Raw genomic sequence first — 18727 nt, forward strand, 5'->3', positions numbered from 1 at the left:
AACGGGTACATAGACGGATGAGTTTAGGTGTAAATGAACTTTGATAATCCACCGAAATCATAATAACAATCAAAAACATTTGCTTCTATAAGAAAAGTAAAATGAGATAAAGTCAATGCAAACATACCTTACAACTTGTGGTTTGGTTACTATTATTATTATTATTGACTTAATTGAAGGAAGAAGAGAACTCATCATCATTAAATTCTATGCTACAGTTTAACTAACAGATTTAATTTTAATGAAATAAACAACTAATGTTTCACTGAAATACAAGTTGAAGGTTGAATAACTTGGAAAGTTTTAGATACAGGATAAAATGAACTTAAAACTATTTAATACATCTTTCCATAACCTTAATATTTCAGCACAGAAATATTTATGCTAAAGAAATCACTTAGAGTTGAATAAGCAATGCAGAACTTGAAACATGCGCTAGTCCTAGTTACAACACTGCATCAAACTAACGAAGGAAAAAAATAATACAATGAGAACTAAATGAGTAGAAATAGCAGCAGTATCATCGATTGTAAAATCAGAAGTTTATATATATATATATATATATATATATATATATATATATATATATATATATATATATATATATATATATATATATATATATATAACATGATACAAAATGAGAAAGGGAAAAACGATGTGTGTAGTAAAAATTTTCAAATTTAACAACAAAATATAAAAATCAGTGCATTCACACTACATTGTAACCAATTCGAAGTGAAAGTCACTTAGAATCTTCTATCATTTACCATTACATTATAATATCATTGAGGAAATATATACAATTTATGAACTAGAATCCCATTATTTATATATATATATATATATATATATATATATATATATATATATATATATATATATATATATTCTTGGTATTTACGATACTGTTCAATATCCAGTGTCACATTTCCGAACACAACAAATTATATAAAAAGTTATTTATTTTAGTATGTATAGGCTGCTATTTATTTGATGTAGAAAAATTGGCTTCAAACCATATTACCAACTTGAACATTATGACTCTTCACTGATACTTCTTTAAAGGTAACTACACAAAATAATCATGATGATGAAAAGATAACTAGGAAATTGGTTTTCAGAGCATGTTTTTGTGACCAAGTTATTTCACTATCAACAATAGAAACAAACAAGAAATGAATTAATTAAACAATGAGTAAACTAACACATTTGACTTTGGGTCTAGACCAATCCAAATCCCACAACCATGGATCATTTTTATACCTTGAATTAAAAATTGGAATCGCACAAATTATCATTATTGCTATTAAAATATTAAATATAAAAGGAAAATTATACAACTCAACTAGATTATAAAGGTACTCTATATGATATATATATATATATATATATATATATATATATATATATATATATATATCATCTGGATATTTAATCAGTCGTGCTGAAATCAACTAATCGTCACTGGATAATTGACAAATAATCAGTCTTGGCAATTATATTTCTTCCAAGAGGATGTTTGTGAAGAGCGATGACACGTGAAGTGAGGTCATGAGTTTGTCAGAAACATTAAGGTTATCAAGTTTTTGTACAAATCCAAAGCTATCTTTCAAACTGTAGGTTGATAGTTTCTTGCGGATTTGTTCTAAGCATCTAGTCAGCCAGGGGGCAAGTTTATGAAAGGGTGATTTGGTCATAGATAATATTGGTCTTATTGGGATGTCGGGTTTATGTGTTTTGGGTAGACCATATAAGTATGGTAATTGTGATCCTTTTGGTTTGAGTTCGTTATATGTATGATAATCTATCCCCTTGGAAGAAACGGCAGAGATCATATGTGAATATCCGGAACTCCTGCCTTTACCAATCCATGAATTTAAACAGCTCCTGTTTTTGTGCACAAAAAACATACAATTTAAATTCAACAATGTTCTGTACCGCCAGATTGATGGAGTAGCAATGGGCAGCCCTTTGGGCCCAATTCTGGCCGACATACTTATGGGACACCTTGAAGAAAAGAAACTTAAGCACGCAATCGATAGTACCACACTTTATTGTAGATATATTGATGACACGTTCCTTGTCTGCGACAATCACAAACACTCCACCAACTTACTCAGTCTATTTAATAAAGCACACAAAGATACAGAATTTACTATAGAACATGAGGTTGACGATAAATTCCATTTCCTAGATATTGGAATTAGACGAACATCAGATGGTACATTATAAAGACACATTCATCGTCAAAATACCTGGAGTGGAGTTTATCTCAATTATAAAAGCTTCTGTCCTATGAGTTATAAAAAGGGTATTGTACAAAACCAATTGACCGCGCACGCAAAATCTGCTCAAAGGAATGCCTTGAAGAAGAAGTTGCCATAATCCCCAACTGCCTACGTGAAAACGCATATCCGGATAAATTCATCCACAAATATGCAAATACCAACCCTCCAGTTAAACATGATATAGTGGAGAAAAAACTGCCTCCTATACTTGCGCTTCAAAGGAGATCAAGTCACCGGATTAATCAATCACAGAATAAATTCCGGGCATACCATCAATATTCCGCACGCTTTTAAAATTATCGGTAGACAAAAAAGTACGATTGCTTTCCGTTTTGCCGAAGCGATCGCGATTAGAAAACTTAAACCGGATTTATGTATTCAGAAAGTGACAGTAGTTACTTAATTATTACCCTGGTAATTCAGTTTATTTTTTTATTTTTATTTTATATGTTGGTTATTTGCGTAATCTTAATTATTTTTTAAAAATTTATTCTGTGTTATATTCCCCTCCTTCCCCACTAGCGAACTCGTAAACCAACTTTTCATTCACACATTTCCGCCCACTTACCCTCCTAAATTTTGTTAGCTTTTCAAATTCCATTCAATTATTACGTAACCTATCTTATCACTGCTTAATTCCATGAATCTTTCGCTGCCTCCAAAATTATCATACAATGTATAACTCCACTAGGCCATCACACCACCCATCCTTAATTGTTTTCTTAATTCTAACACCAATTAACCTCTGACCTGTTCTTGCATATATATATATATATATAGTTATTATTGTAAACCTTTGTCATTCCAGTCATTTACATTCATTTATGTCAATTGTTTCACACTATCTCAATGTAAAAATTCTATCATATATTTGGTTGTAAGCAGCTGATGAGAAACCTCGAAATATCATGAATTCATACTATTCTGCACCAGTTCAAACCCTGCCTTCCTTGTCAATGTTTGTTAGGGATGCAGAGGAATATACCAATAAATATCATGTTAAGTCTAATGGTGACCTTGGACTTGAAATGTACACTCCCTATTGGTCGATATTTGTTTTACTTGTTAAATATTGTGTAAATGTTGTTTTATATTTTATGGTACGATGTGGTTTGTTTGTTTGGTATATAGAGTATGTCTGAAATATAATGATTCATATCTCTGAGGCTGTGACTTGTGTTCTGGGTTCAACTGACTGGGTTAGGTAGCGAAGCAGGGCCAATCGGGACTCTAGGTCGTCCGTACGTGTCACTGAATCGACCGATAAATACGCTGCGTATCTAACCGTGCAATCCACACGTTACAACAATGTTTAAACAGCTAGATTATATCATATAAAGTATCAAAAGTTATTATTATTTATAATAATAATAATAACAATAATAATAATAGCTTACTCTTGATTATTAGAATATTTAGCCAATGCTTGATCAGCTAATTGCATCAATAATTTTTTTTGTCTTAATATATTTTCCGTATATGATGATTCTGCTTTTTCTTGAAATTTAATCCAATTATCATTAATTGGTAAATACATGCTACTCATTTCTAGTAATCCACAAAATGTTGCGGGATGTGGAAATCTACAAAAGGAAGAGGAAGAGCAATAGTGGAAGTGGGAGAGAGAAAAAACTTTATCTGCACCATATAATGGGATGAGCTAATATAAACAGTGATGGTCAAGACGTTAATAAGTCACAAACTATTACTAGGTACAACACAAGTAATAACAGTTAAAGAACAAAAAAAAAGAACACCCTACTAAATTTGTACCAGATATTATTTAATAGTGTTGAGTAGATTTTTTCACTCTGGTGATAATTTTCGTTAAGGATGTGACATGAATAAAAGTACGAAAAAGCAGCAAATCACATGGGTAGTTGTTCTTCTATTAGTTTAACGAATCTTTAACAGACAGCGACCACAAAATCACAATACTAGATAGAAATTTAAACTTGAAAGGCATCATGAAAGGGTTTAAATCTTTTAATTAATTGATTTAAAATTTAATAGATCCCGTCGCTAATTTCACTCAACTTGCGATACAACATTTGATGATTAATATTCAATGGCATAAGTGATAATGCTTTTAGGCATGACATATATCACCAATCATGATTACTTCGGTATTCACCAAAATGACTAATACAGGAAAGAGTTTACGTACCTACATATCATATCAATATGATATGTATACATCTATAATGAAGCCTGCTGAATTTCGACATAATTAAAAAGAATGAATACAACTAAAAACTAGCCATTCAAAATTCAGCAGTACCACGAATAACCTGTCATCAGTCCATGAAATCAATGAAAACTGAACTTGGCCATGTGAATATGCGTAGACTACCTGATTGGGGTCCACGTGATTATCATAACCAAAAGTTAAAGACTTTGAATGAGATGGCTCAAAATCATTTGCAATGGCGCAGGTGTATCCTATCTTTATCTTCCCAAGTTCTGAAATTCTCAATTCCTTATAACCTCATTCTTTGATTTTATTTCAGTAATTTATATTCTCGAAATGTTTCTTTGATGCCGAATCTTTCTCAACGCCACTGCTAATGTTACTACTTCTAATATTCTGGAGCTTGGCCTAGCAACTGCATTTCTCTGAGCTAATGGGGAAGAGAAACTTGAATTGATTTACATACATACAGATTCTACGTTGTAATTGACTAACAAATATAGATACCAGATTCGTTGCAATTATGAAAAAAGTATTTTATTACAACAACGAAAGATAGACACAAATTTATTTGAAGGCTTCATTGTGCAAGCAGCACTTTTTAGCAGGAATACAATTCATTATTTATTATATATATATATATATATATATATATATATATATATATATATATATATATATATATGATGCTAACATTATATATACTCAGACGGGTTAACTAGCTTACCTTTCTTTAAATATAGGCCACAGAACTTGTATTATTTCATACGTCATCAGTACATCCACGGCACAGTATTTGAACAATTCCTAAGTGAAATAAATACTTATTTAAAAATCTGTAGATAATGTCAACTCCAAAAACGATAAAATAAGAGACCCTATGGTTGGTGCGTCACTTTCATTCAGTGAACATAGTCTGCATAAACTAAAAGTATCTCACAACAAAAGTAATAGGACGTTAATTTGGTGTGCTTTACTTCAAGAACTTTATGCATTTTTCAAAAATATTATCCACTTTCCAATTCCAATATTGGAAAGGATTCACTACATTATCTCATTAAACTGAACGTGAATATATTCACAAAAGAAGTTTCTTTCAGAGTTCTTATCAAAAATAAGTAAACACATTCACAGAAAATTCGTTATCACCCACAAAATCATCGTTAACAAATGCCCTGTGGCAACAAACAAACCGAGTTATAACACCAAAATATAAGGAAGTCATCAGTGAAAATCATCATTTATCTCAGTCAGCATCCGTACTTCATCAGTTAGCCTATTATGCAGTGCAATACTAATTGATTGATTTCCTTCAAAGTTTATTACGAAAAAAGGAGATTGAGACAACAACTCATTCATTTACCTGTCACGTACAATCTGCACAGAACAAAATAAGCATTTAATACGCTCAACACTGTCGTTCTCGCTATATCATAACAAAAAAGTCTTTACAAAGAATTCTAAACGACTGCGTAAAACATCAAAAGCTATTTTGCCGATTCTCATTATCTTGTCTCCATATTACAGACACCCCGTACAAAAATAATGTTATAAAACGAAGCAAACAAACAAAACGGAACTGAGTAGACTAAGAGCAGTGTGGTGGTGAGAACTACAAGGATGGCCAACCTGAGTATCATCTTTGTTTAGTACATAGGCTGAAACAAAGCGGAATACATACACAACTGCTTTGGTATAACTCACCAATTACAGATTCCTGTACTCGGCTTACAGAGACACACCTCACATGTGTGTAAGAGTCTGTGATACTACCGAACTGCACGAACTAAAACAAGTGGATCAGGACTCGGACTGGATTGGAACTACAACAGGGTGGACTGCGTACATACAGCATATAAACCTCTCTGAACCCAGCACACAACAATCAAGTCGTGTACTATCCCATTCCTGTTGGCTGACCAAACAACCCAGATATAAGAACACGATTGAAACATTACAAAAACTGGGTACTCCAACACGGTTAATCACAGATGAAAGATTTACAAAGTTGTGGACTGTTAAAAATTACTCTTCTCCAAGTCGGATAGAAGCCACTCAATCCTTACTCTTGATGAAGACGAATATACGACCACAACAATACCTCGACTCAATAGTAGGATAACGAGAACAGTTTAATAAAAGGATCTTTACAATCTCCACTGAAGGTAATATAGTAACATAGACATCTGTATATACGGTGGTTGAACTGCCCGGATAACACATTGGTGTTTGATGTAAATGGCACTCGGCTCGAGACCCATCAACATCAATTCTCGGATCCAGGAACACGAAGTTGACGAGTCCCAAATGGGACGGAACGCGTGTCCTAGATCCCACTGCTCGACATATTCTATCTATTCTTCACCATTATCATTATTTAGACTTTGCTCCCTCTTGTGATAATAAGTCCTGTCACTGCGGTCATCAGAGGTGTAACATCTTGAACCGATGAATATTTGACCCAGATACTCTTATCTATGACTGACTGACGGGAGAAAACGCTTAAACTCTAGGCCATCGAGTTGGTATCCAGATCAGTCTAACTCATTCAAAAACCGGTACCAATTAAAATTTTTATAAAACACACAATCTTAACTTATCCATATAAGAGTGAAATTTCTAATAAAAAGAAAACAAACGTAATATGAAAGTAGTTACCTGAAAATTTGTACGAACATCTTCAATAGTTCCAGATTCGAAAATTGATCTCAATTGTTTGTCTTGTGGTGGTTCTTTTTTACAATACAAACGATAAATATCAGGTAAACTGTTTAAACTAGTTTCTGAAAGCCAATCGAGATCCTTTATTTGCATTAAAAGTTTCAAAATAATAAAAAAGTAGGCTAAACTGTTGGTACAAAAAATGCGAAGTTAATCAGTTTTAAGTAAATAATAATAATAAATTAACGTTGACTCAACAAAAAAGTCTCTGAGAAAAACAGAACATATGAAGTAAACACTTTCCTAGTGATTACGGATGAAGTAAAAATATAAAACTTTCTACTGGGATTCTCAATACTTGCTAGAATCCAGGTATGTCTATACAGCTGTTTGAAATAGAACAGGTAAGTGTTTTGGATTTCATACGTTATCATCAACCAGTGCATATAAGTTCGTAGGTGGTGTCAATATTAGATGATCTAAACAGTGAGCGAATATACCAACAGAGTGCTTTGATAAAGCAAGATGATAATAGAAAAAACACCGAACTTTAATGATATATTATTATACAATAAATTTGAGAGGAAAGTCTCATTAAATATCCCATCAATATTTTAGTGACATTTCTCTAAGAACTGCCGTAACCATCTTTTATATTGGGTGTGATTTCTCTTGCGTCACATAGCAAGCGCTAACTTGTAATCGTGAAGGGAATCGGGAAACAGGAAGACCAAAGAAAACACTGCATCGAGAATTGGAAGCACATATGAACAGGATGAATAGAAACTGGAAAGGATTGCGCAGGACAGGGTTGGATGGAGAGTGCTGGTGAGTGGCCTATGCTCCTGCATGAGGGGAACAAGCATAAGTAAATAAGTGATTTCTCTTATTACGACCTAGCTACTCTTATTGCTTAATATTCTTTTGGACTTTTCACTCGAGAAGTCCCTAAATGAAAACACGGTTGAACAGGAACGCAACTATATTCGAGGCAAGAGTCACAATAAGAAAAACGTTAGCATATTTACAAATTTACACAAGAATATTCTAGAGTTTTCTATCTGGGCTATCTGTTCCTGCCATCTAGATATTTTAACAAGCTATCTGTTGCTTTGTTTTAAAATATCATTATGTCAATTCATTGCACAACCTAATCAGGTGCGTTTGTGAAGAAATTTACGACCTTTCTCAGTACAAGTTACAAAAATGTACAATCGGAGACATTGTGATTGCTGGCAATATGGATTGAGAAGAATGAACACTATTCAGATGTCGATTTCTGAAGTACTAACATTTAACTGGCGATCGCTCAATATTTATGGTCAATATCGATCAAGAAATAAGAAACGGAAACTCGCTGAAATACTTTATGCCGAGAATTCTATATTGTACCAAAAGTATGATATTGAATAAAGCTAACATTAGTAATAATAATAATAATAATAATAATAATAATAATAATGATAATAATAATAATAATAATAATAATAATAATAATAATAATAATAATAATAATAATAATAATAAAAATAGTAATAATAATAATAATAATAATAATGATAATAATAATAATAATAAAAATAGTAAGTAACCGCTGACGTTGATGGGCTAAGTGGTCAATCAACGTGCTTGAGCCCAACCGTGCACGGAACATGCTTTAATCCAATGTATATCCCGCTAACACTTCCCCTTTGAGCGAATTCATTGGATTTAGTATCAGGGACCACCTGCAAACGCGTGACTGGTCTATGATATCGATTTTTCTACCTTTCAGACAATAAAGAAGCTCTATCACTCTTTGTCATCACGAAAACTAACCTGTACGCTTCTGGGGTTTTTATTCGAAGGTTTCCAGCAAAACATCAAGAGGTATTGAATGTCTGGTCTCGTTGCTGGCGACCAAAGTTGCTTTTATAGGTGGTCAGCATGATGCATCCAAACTTACGAAACAAATGACAGCTGGTAAACAGCATTTCTTTTACTTTCCGCGATTCGACCAGCTATCTATGTAAGATGCTTGCTACCATAGTCCATAGGAAATACTTTTCGACCCATAATGAGTAGTCGTCTTTATGCCCCATGATGTAGATTGTGTTTCCCTTGATCTGTATCGTTGAGACTCAACAGCTGGCGGCATCGAAATGTGTTCGTATTTTTATGCCAAGTTAAGCTTCTGGTGGAGAGACCCTATTAATTGTCTGAGGGCTTAGTGTAGAACGACAGATGAGCGGGAACCTCACCAAAATCTTCTGTGTTCCAACACCCTCTTGGTTTCTGTAGAGTATTTTTAAATATAATAAAACGTTCTACTTGACCATTGTATTACGGATGTAATGGAGGTATTCAGACATGATTAATTCTCTTCTAAGGACAAAATTCTGAGATAGCAGACTAAATTGTGTTTCATTGTCGCCAACTATTAACCAGGGAACCCCGAAACAACTGAATAGTTGACATTGTTTTCTGACAGTATAGCTTGCAGTTGAATGTTTCATAAGAAAATTTTTTGGCCACTTACTGTATGCATCAACTACCATAAGCTTGTCCACGAAGTAGGCCAGTGGAGCCCAAGTGTATACGTTGCCACGATGACTATGGTATTGACCATGATTGCTGCTCTGCTTTCCGCGGCACTTTTGCTGCCAATGCGCATTTGTTATAAAGACGAGAGGATTGATCCAGTTGGTTGTCTAAATGCGGCTAGTACACATAACTTCGGGCTAGCGATTTCATTTGATTTGTTCCAAGATGTACTGCATGCAACTGTTCATGCACTGCTGGTTCCAGCTTCTTTGAGAATATGACACGTTCAGCTAACAGAAGGTAGTCATCAATGATTGAGCTGGTAAAACGCTTGAAATTCTGTGCAGCTGAATTTCGACGGCCACCCTTCTAAGTGGAACTTTTTGACTTTATGTAGGACTGTGTCTCGAACAATTTTACACTGACTTCACCTGATGACACTGGAGTCTTACGAATGACATCTGCTAATACACACATTATTTCTGGATCTACAGCTATGCAGGCAATGATCATGTCTTACAGTCCAGGGTGTTCAAGTCCGATTAAATGAGAGAGGGTATCGATTTGACTGATACTTGATATTGAAATCATAGCTAAAAAACATTGACGCCCAGAACTATAATCTGTCAGCAGTATAAACTGGGATACCTTTCTTCGAACCAAAAATTACAATAAGATGCATGTGGTCGAAGCGCTGCTTCTACATTGAGGTAGCAGTAGAGCTTGCCTATCGTGATGACCCAACCGAGCTATATTGGCTGGAACGTAGGTTCCATTAGGTCCTAAAATGCTAGGCTGGTCGGTTGGAGAACGGTAAGACTAAAAGCAACAACTCAAGGTTTGAGGACGAAGTCATACTGCTGACTGTAGAGGGGTGTGACAGCAGTAAGGTGTTCCCCTCGGGCAACCAGCATCTGCAGCGATGCTGCCTTCTCACAAGGAAGGAAGGGGTTAGAAAAGGTCAACCCTAAAAATGTCACGCCTCACCTTACCCCACGGATTCCCGTCTTCGGCGGTAGGGCCTTTTGAAGTGCGGAGATGACACATCAAAAACCTCTGATGAAAAGGCGGTGTGCAACTGGCCCTAAGCAGTTATCCCTTGATCTGAGGTCACGCTTGTTGGGGCTTTTAATGTTCGAACACTGTGTCAGACGGGAAAAAAGGTTTCCTTAGCTAGGACTCTAGAATCTAGTAACATCGGTGTATGCTGCGTCTTCAAAACACATATACAGGACCCAAGTACAGTCATTTATATGATCTCACCTTGTCAATAGAAAGGACCATCACGATTGACCCCTCGAATATCTGAAGACCTTACTGCTACTTCCCATGACCTCGCTGGTGTAGGTATAGAATTAAGTTCTAAAGCAGAACAGGTTGTTGATTGAGATCATGAACGCCTGAACAGATTGTGTTAGACTGGATCCCAATAGACAGTTGTGTTGTGCGTTGTTCTGTAGTGAAGGAGAACACATATGAGGACAACCGAATTATATTTAGCACAAATTTACAGTTACTTGGTAAAATCGAAAAACCATACTTTAAAACTTAATTTGCAAAATGCTCATTAGTTGTCCCAGACTTCATTGTTTCTGCATTTCCATACCAATTGCTTTCTATTCCCGTTCTTTCCTTCTTGATCTCAATCTTCTGCTGCCAGACATTATATTCCTGACTCGAGTTATACACTACTTATTTCAATATAAGTAACACACACCATACTCGTCCCCCCTTTTAATAAGGTGTCGTCGTAGTCTTTCCGATCGCCACATCGCTGTCTTCTTTGGTGCTGTTCGTGACTCGTACTCGTGATGATCTTGAAACCATCTCTGCAGTTGACTGGCATTTACGTGCTTCTGCTTTTCTTCTCTATGGATCGTGTAAACCGAGCCACGTCTCTCCGTGACAATATACGGTCCTTCTCACTTCGGGATCAGCTTTTCTGACCCTGATCCCCCTGTTATTTTACTTTTCCGTTCTCTACACTTTACCAGGTCTCCCACTGCAAAAGGCTTCCACGTTCTCCTCTGCTGTTCCGCCTTCTTTATGTCTGATATTTGTTTCTTTTCCACGTTTCTTATTACCTCCCTCCACTCTTTTCTTGACCTTGTTGTTGTCCACTTCTATTGTTGTAGGCAGATCTTATTATGCATAGGAAGTCGTGGCTGTCTACCTTATATAACAGAAAAGGTGACTTCTTGGTTGTCCCTTGTATGGAGGAACGATGTGCCAGAAAAATCAATTTTAATTCTCTCTCCCAATTTCCTCCTTTAGATGCCAACCATTCATTTAACGTCCGTTGTTTTTCTCTGTAAGCCCGTTTGAGGATGATATGGAGTAGTTCGTATCCTGTTGATGCCAAACTGCTTTAGACGGGCTATAAACTCGTCACTTTCAAAACAAAGACCCTGGTCGGTTAATATCATCCTCAGTATTCCGTGACGTCGAAAAGAATGTGATTGTCCTGGAATTTGCCGAAGGTTGAGTATTTGGTCTGTACCTTCACGTCCAGGTCCGAAATCAGCCTAGTTCCTCGGGTTTGGTCTTCACAAGCTATTGTTAGACATCGAAGTATTATTGAAGCGAACATTTTGTATACTATGTTAGGTAAAGTGGTTTCTCTGTGATTTTTACAACAGGACTTTTATCCTTTTATTATAAATTGGGACAATTAGTGATCGAGACTAGACAGATGAAATTAGGTCCAGTTCCCAGGTTTCAGCTAAGATCCCAGTTAATTTAACAGCTGAAGCTGGACCACTATCTTTGAAAATCTCCCTTGATTAGTCCATCAGGCTCTGTTGCTCTCCCTTGCTTTAGATTACTGATAGCTGTTTCAACCTCATTAAGAGTTGGAGGGTTCTCATTAGTTTGCCATTTAGGTTGCTTGGAGATAGTGGGTAACTCAAATATGGTTGAACGCCAGTTGGACTGTTTCCTAAAGTGTTCTGTCCATTGATTTAATCTTCTGAATTGAGAGTAAATAATAGTCCCGTATCTTTCCGAAATAGTTTCACTAGCAGCCGTATTTCTAATGGTCATTTCCTTGATAAGTCTGAACAGTTGCCTACTGTTACCTATCGCTGCTGCCTTTTCCATTTCTCCTGCTATCGCTACCCTCCACTGCTTACGATCATTATGTAGGCTTTTGATCGATCTACATATAACCTGCCTCCACTCATTGTGTTCTGAGCCAGACGAGATGGGTATCCGAGCATCTATTAGTTCAATAGATGGGGCTAAAATCTAATTGTCACTAACATTTTAGTTTAAGTTACTAGTATATGTAGTATCGATTGCTATGTTCAGCCCATATAGCTTATTATAGCTTCCGAACAGGCTAATTTATTTATTCTTCTTGAGTCACGCTTTGACCTTGTTAAATATTCGCTTATCAGCTTTGACTGTTTTTATATGAGCATGTGTGTATTTTTTATCCCACTAATCAAATGTCTGTAACTTATTTTGTGTGACTATGGGTATCGATTAACGCTTGGTTAAATCGAGTTGGCTCACACGCCTCCTCCACCACGCGTCATTTCGCTTCACTCTCGTCACTTCGCTTTCCTCGATTCGTTTCTCCTATCGTTTGTCTGAATCAATGATTGTATGAAATATACGTATTCGAAATCCATTCTCGTATTTGACTTATTTAACTCCGTTATTCACTAACGTAAGTTAAGTTGATGATTATATACGAGGATAATCAGGATGTATACTTTGACAACAATCATTCATACGATCTACCTGGATTCAGATATTTGAAGGCCACTACATAGATATCACGGTTGTTTTCATAGCTTTTTGGATTATTTACTCACTACTTACGCCTGTTACCCCTCCTGGAGGGACATAGGCCGCCCACCAGCACTCCACATCCAACCCTGTCCTGCGCAATCCTCTCCAGTTTCTATTCATCCTGTTCATATCTGCTTCCGATTCTCGACACAGTGTGTTCTTTGACCTTCCCTCTTTTCCATTTCCCTTCATGATTCCAAGTTAGGGATTGCCTCGTGATGCAGTTTGGTGATTTCCGTAATGTATATCATATCCACTTCTAACATCTTTTCCTAATTTCATCTTCAGCTGCAAGCTGGTTTGTCCTCCCACACAGTACGCTGTTGCTGATGGTATCTGGTCAACGGATATTGAGTATCTTACGTAGACAACTGCTTACAAATACTTGTACCTTTTTGATGATGGTTATAGTAGTTCTCCATGTTTTGACTTCGTACAGTAGAACTGACTGTTTTGACGTTCGCATTGAAGATTCTCACTTTGACATTGGTTGACAGTTGCTTTGAGTTACATATGTTCTTCAACTGTAGGAATACGGACCTTGCTTTGCCAATCCTCACCTTTACGTCCTCAGTGGATCCTCCATGTTTATCCGGGCAGATATGTGAAAGACTCCACATCTTCCAAAGCTTCTCCATCCAATGTGATTAGGTTGGTGTTCTCGGTGTTGCATTTGAGGATCTTGCTTTTTCCCTTGTGTATATTGAGGGCTATTAATGCAGAAGCTGGTGCTACACTAGTTGTCTTCACCAGCATTTGTTCGTGTGTATGGGATGGAAGGACCTGGTCATCGGCGATGTCCAAATCTTCTAATTGATTCCGGCCTCTCCACTGTATCCCGTGCTTATCCTCAGACGTCGAGGTATTCATTCCACTGACCTAAGTCCCCACACCTACACACAGAGAGTAATCGGCCTTATGGGACATAGAATCTGGAAATGTACATCAACCCAAATGAACGGGCCACATCCATACAACGAAATGTAAACAACAGGATAAATGGTCAGGTAGTAGAAGTGGCAGTATCGATAGTAGTAAAAAATTATACTGAACGGAAAATCTATTCTGAGGAAAAGGAAAGAAATCAGCTGTCTCAACCCAATATCCTGTGTGGAAAATGAAAGTTTGGGAATGTTATTTTAAGTGAGCAAATTATTCACCTAGATACGGCAATAACCTACAGATTTGTCTAGATCGATCCAATAACTTTTACAAACATACAAATGATTTAAGTGCATCATCATTCGGCCTTTGACACAAATATTCCTACGCATTATTAGTCCATCTACTCTCGCATGGTTGGTTGAGGCTGAGCGTAAGAAAGTGAAAGATTATGACTGAATAGAACTAGATCATAACATTATGATGGGCAACTTGATAATATGATGACCGCTCCCCCATGAGCTCAGACTCGACCAACAATGTTTGCTCAAGGACCTTTCACAAGGTTTATGCACATTTTCGGTACATCATTTAGTGTCAAACAATAACATAAAATTTTCCGGTCGAATCTAGCCTTGAGACCAAGAAGTATAACTACAGTCGGGCGTAGGTAGGTAGATATAGTCATGAATTTTGACGGAAAATACGTATGTGATCGATACATCAACAATCAGATCAGAAACCAGCTTAGTTTTTTCTAGTTTTCTGTTCACGAGCTCCAGTTAAGCTACAGATGATTGTTAAGATTAATATTTAGATACTATGTTGGTCAAATAGATTTCTCTGTGGTTATGACAAGAGTAAATAAAATTCAAATCACTAGATTACTTTTACTCTTGCTTATAAACTGAAACAACCAGTGACCGATAGCATCCATATAGGATTACATATAATTACTAGACTTCAATCAACGCCTCAGTTAAATTAAAGACTGAAAAGAATAGTCATTCTCGAATTCTTCTACACGTAATCCATCAGGTCCAACTCCTCTCCTTTGATCTAAATCAACTACTACCTTTTCAAAATCGCTGAATCAGATGGCTTATATCAATCACCTACTGATGTTGTTTAAGAATAGTGGATAACTGGAGAGTAGTTGAAGATCGGTTGAACTGTTTCCTTTAAGCGTTTCGTACATTTTTCCAGATATGTAGACTGGTTCCATCTTTTCGGATACAGTTCTATTAATAGATGACTTTCTAATACTTTTTTAAAGTTTTAACCGTCGTCTAACACCACTACCTTTCTCGTTTCTTTGATTTCCACTACTGCGCAGACTGAATGAAACCTAATACAGAAATTCCTGAGTATCTTAACCAGGAAATTAAAATATACGCACTTAAAATGTGACCTAAGTGCAATCGAAACCGACTCCAAAAGTAATAGGATATCCTCTGTAATGACTCAGTCACTATAAAAAAATGTACTGCTGGTTGGTAGTGAAAGATTTGTCATATTGGTTAGTACCGTAAATTAGTTAGACCCAAAGGATCAAATGATCTAAATAATTCAGCTTTATGGACTGAAATAATCTTCAAATCTCAGAAAATAATTCGATCACAAATAGATACTGAAAAATACTACGTAACTGTCAAGTTATTTCGATGCAATTGACAAGCACTACTGATCAATATATGCATAATCTTCAACTTCATACCCATATCATCTGTGGATAGTGGCATTCTAGACTGGAATCCTATGAAATATTTTCAGTGAGAACTGCCTTTTTAAAAGTCGTTAGTATAGTGAAGTAATAAAAACTCCTAAATGTGTCACCTACAGAAGCAGTAAAACCAAATTATTTACAAGAATTAAATTCTTTAAAAAGAATTAGGGCATTAAACATGGGAATGATACAGGAATAGCACTGATTAAAAAACATGAAGTACTTTTGTCTTACCATAACAAGAGCTTCTGTATTAGGCTTTCTATCTAGTGGTTGTCTATCATTCTTCCTTCCAATAAACTCTTGCCACGTCTTGTTGTTAAATAGGTGTTTGTCCGCAGATGTTTTAAGGAACCTTTGAGTACTGGTCAAACCCGATACAGCAACATGAAGAGAAAGAGTATCCACAAATCGAAGTCCAGTTCCCTAATGATTCAACAATAATTAAGTAAACGTACATACATCCAGAAGATACTCTTCCAATATTCTAGCACGATCATAACTAACAAAGTGTCCAATAACACACTTTGAAATATCTTTATTTTTTGAACCATAGATAGGAATAAGAGAATTAAATGCGTTGATATCGTTTAAGCAATTATCATCGTAAACGGAAAGACGTTTTGAAGTCCAAGAATACCTACAAAACTGAAGAACAACATTTAAAACATACCACCCGTCCGACGTAAGAGCCACTGCCATTGTTGGTACGTGACCTTCTTTAACGAGAACTTCTGTATCAAAAATAAGAGCATCTTCAAGTGGTGCTTCGACTGAATATGTTTTGTCACCTCTATATCTTTAATAGATCTGCAATTAAACATATGCATATACATACTTTGTCCATCCAGACGACGATTCCCAAATCTTAGGTAGTTCTGGTGGGGAACCAAAACTCTCTAACAATTTCATATAAGGATGAGAAAGCTCTTTTGCAACTGAGTCTAAATGTTCTTTAACATTGCTTCCACTAAGATCAGGAATACTAAAATAAAGCGGGTTTTTGTAGTGTCTACTAGATGTAATGTCAATTCCCAGGCGACAGAACTCTTGGAGTATTTCAAATGAAGCCTTTTGATAGTCGTATTTTTGACAATCAAAGAGGACCTTCTGAAAATTCCGATCGATCATCAATATGTTAACCTCGTTGTACGTTGGTGATTGCTTGGGATGATTAGACGAATAGAAACATAAACGATGTTGTAAAAACATTCCTTGGTTTCTCCAATAAATAGCGAACCTTGAGTGCATAATATGTTAAGTGAAGAATCGGGAGAGATCAGCTGAAAATGCCTACTTGATCATGAAACATCAAGATGGTCTGAAAATAATGGAACATTTTTTATTAACCTTTATCAGAAGGAAGAATTCAAGAAATACAGAAATAGAATGTCGAACTAAAAATATCATAAAAACAAAAAAATACTTCGATCAACAATCCTAAATAAATGATGAATAACATAATTTTGCGTTCTGAAATACATTGGTTGTAACCGCCTTCTTATGATGCCATTGAGATGGTGGAGAATATTTGTAGCTCAGGTGGATGATTTTGATGGAGTTTTGTTCTCTGACCTGGATGGTTCGGTCGTGGAGCCTTTGTCCCTATGTTTGTGCACAATTTTCCAACCAATCAAGAAAATTATGCACAAACATAGGAACAAAAGTCAAACCAATGAAAAACAAAACCAAAACAAAGAAGTAAACACTGACAAATTTAAAGTCAACAAGAACCAATCAACATCGAGGTGTACAGGACAAGCTGTGAAACACATATGGAGAAATTCGAACCCATCACTTCTATATGACGTTTGTGCTGATGTCGTTGTTTCAGGATTGGGTTGCATCGACACTCGAACTAATGGTAGGGAGTGAAGTAGTTGAGTGTGTCGACTGCTTCACTTATCTTGGGAGTCTCATCAGCCCTTGTGGTCTGGTGTGTGACGAAATCTCAGCACGGATACAGAAGGCTCGACTAGCTTTTGCCAACTTGCGTCATTTATGGCGTGGGCGAGATATCCGTCTATCAACCAAAGGACGGGTTTACGGCACAGTAGAGTTCCTTCTGTCCCACTTTATGGCAGTGAAACATGGCCGGTAAGAGTAGAGGATATTTGTAGGTTACTAGTATTCGATCATAGGTGTCTTCGAAGCACTGCTCGTATATCCTGGGATCACCGAGTAAGTAATGTTGTTGTTGGGAAATGGGTACTAGGTAAGAATGGCAAATCAATTGATGAAGTAGTGAAACTTCATCATTTGAGATGGCTGGGACACGTGTTACGTATGCCCAACCACAGACTGCCCCGACGTGCGGTGTTTCATGGTGTAGGAGTAGGTTAGAAGAAAGCTAGGAGCGGCCAGACCGAAACATGGCACAAATCCGTGAAGTCACTAACAAGTGGACTGTTGGCAGGTGTAGACTATCTGGTTGGGATCCGCGAGATGATGGCAACCGATGGTTAGAGACCTTGAGTGCAATGGCTCAAAATCGTTTGCAATGGAGCAGGTGCATCCACTCTTTGTGTTCTCCCAAATCCTAATCTTCTGAATTCTTTATGTCCCTTTTTTTCTCTTTCCAAATTCATTTCACTGGATTATACTCTTTGAACAACACCTTCAAACCTCTTTTCGATTACTGCTTATACTTTTACT

The 18727-nt window shown here is 36.3% G+C and overlaps 1 protein-coding gene across 3 annotated transcripts in view; it reads right to left on the bottom strand.

Annotated features, from left to right (window-relative positions):
* The window catches only part of MS3_00002071 (uncharacterized protein), a 55086-nt gene that overhangs the window by 30559 nt on the left and 5800 nt on the right, over nucleotides 1-18727 (bottom strand). For 2 of the 3 annotated variants that reach the window (XM_051209629.1, XM_051209630.1), the window contains exons 2-9: nucleotides 16911-17393; nucleotides 16746-16871; nucleotides 16535-16712; nucleotides 16307-16498; nucleotides 7141-7284; nucleotides 5210-5289; nucleotides 3689-3874; nucleotides 1209-1266 (exon numbers count right to left, since the gene is read on the bottom strand). In XM_051209629.1, coding sequence (XP_051075086.1) covers nucleotides 1209-1266; nucleotides 3689-3874; nucleotides 5210-5289; nucleotides 7141-7284; nucleotides 16307-16498; nucleotides 16535-16712; nucleotides 16746-16871; nucleotides 16911-17323 — 1377 coding nt within the window. In that variant the 5' untranslated portion in view covers nucleotides 17324-17393. Of the gene's footprint in view, nucleotides 1-1208; nucleotides 1267-3688; nucleotides 3875-5209; nucleotides 5290-7140; nucleotides 7285-8736; nucleotides 16713-16745; nucleotides 16872-16910; nucleotides 17394-18727 lie in introns of those variants that run through there. The other variant, XM_051209631.1, reaches the window with a different exon arrangement.

The sequence above is a fragment of the Schistosoma haematobium genome, chromosome 1 (genome assembly GCF_000699445.3).
Source record: "Schistosoma haematobium chromosome 1, whole genome shotgun sequence".
Classification (NCBI taxonomy): Eukaryota; Metazoa; Platyhelminthes; class Trematoda; order Strigeidida; family Schistosomatidae; genus Schistosoma; species Schistosoma haematobium.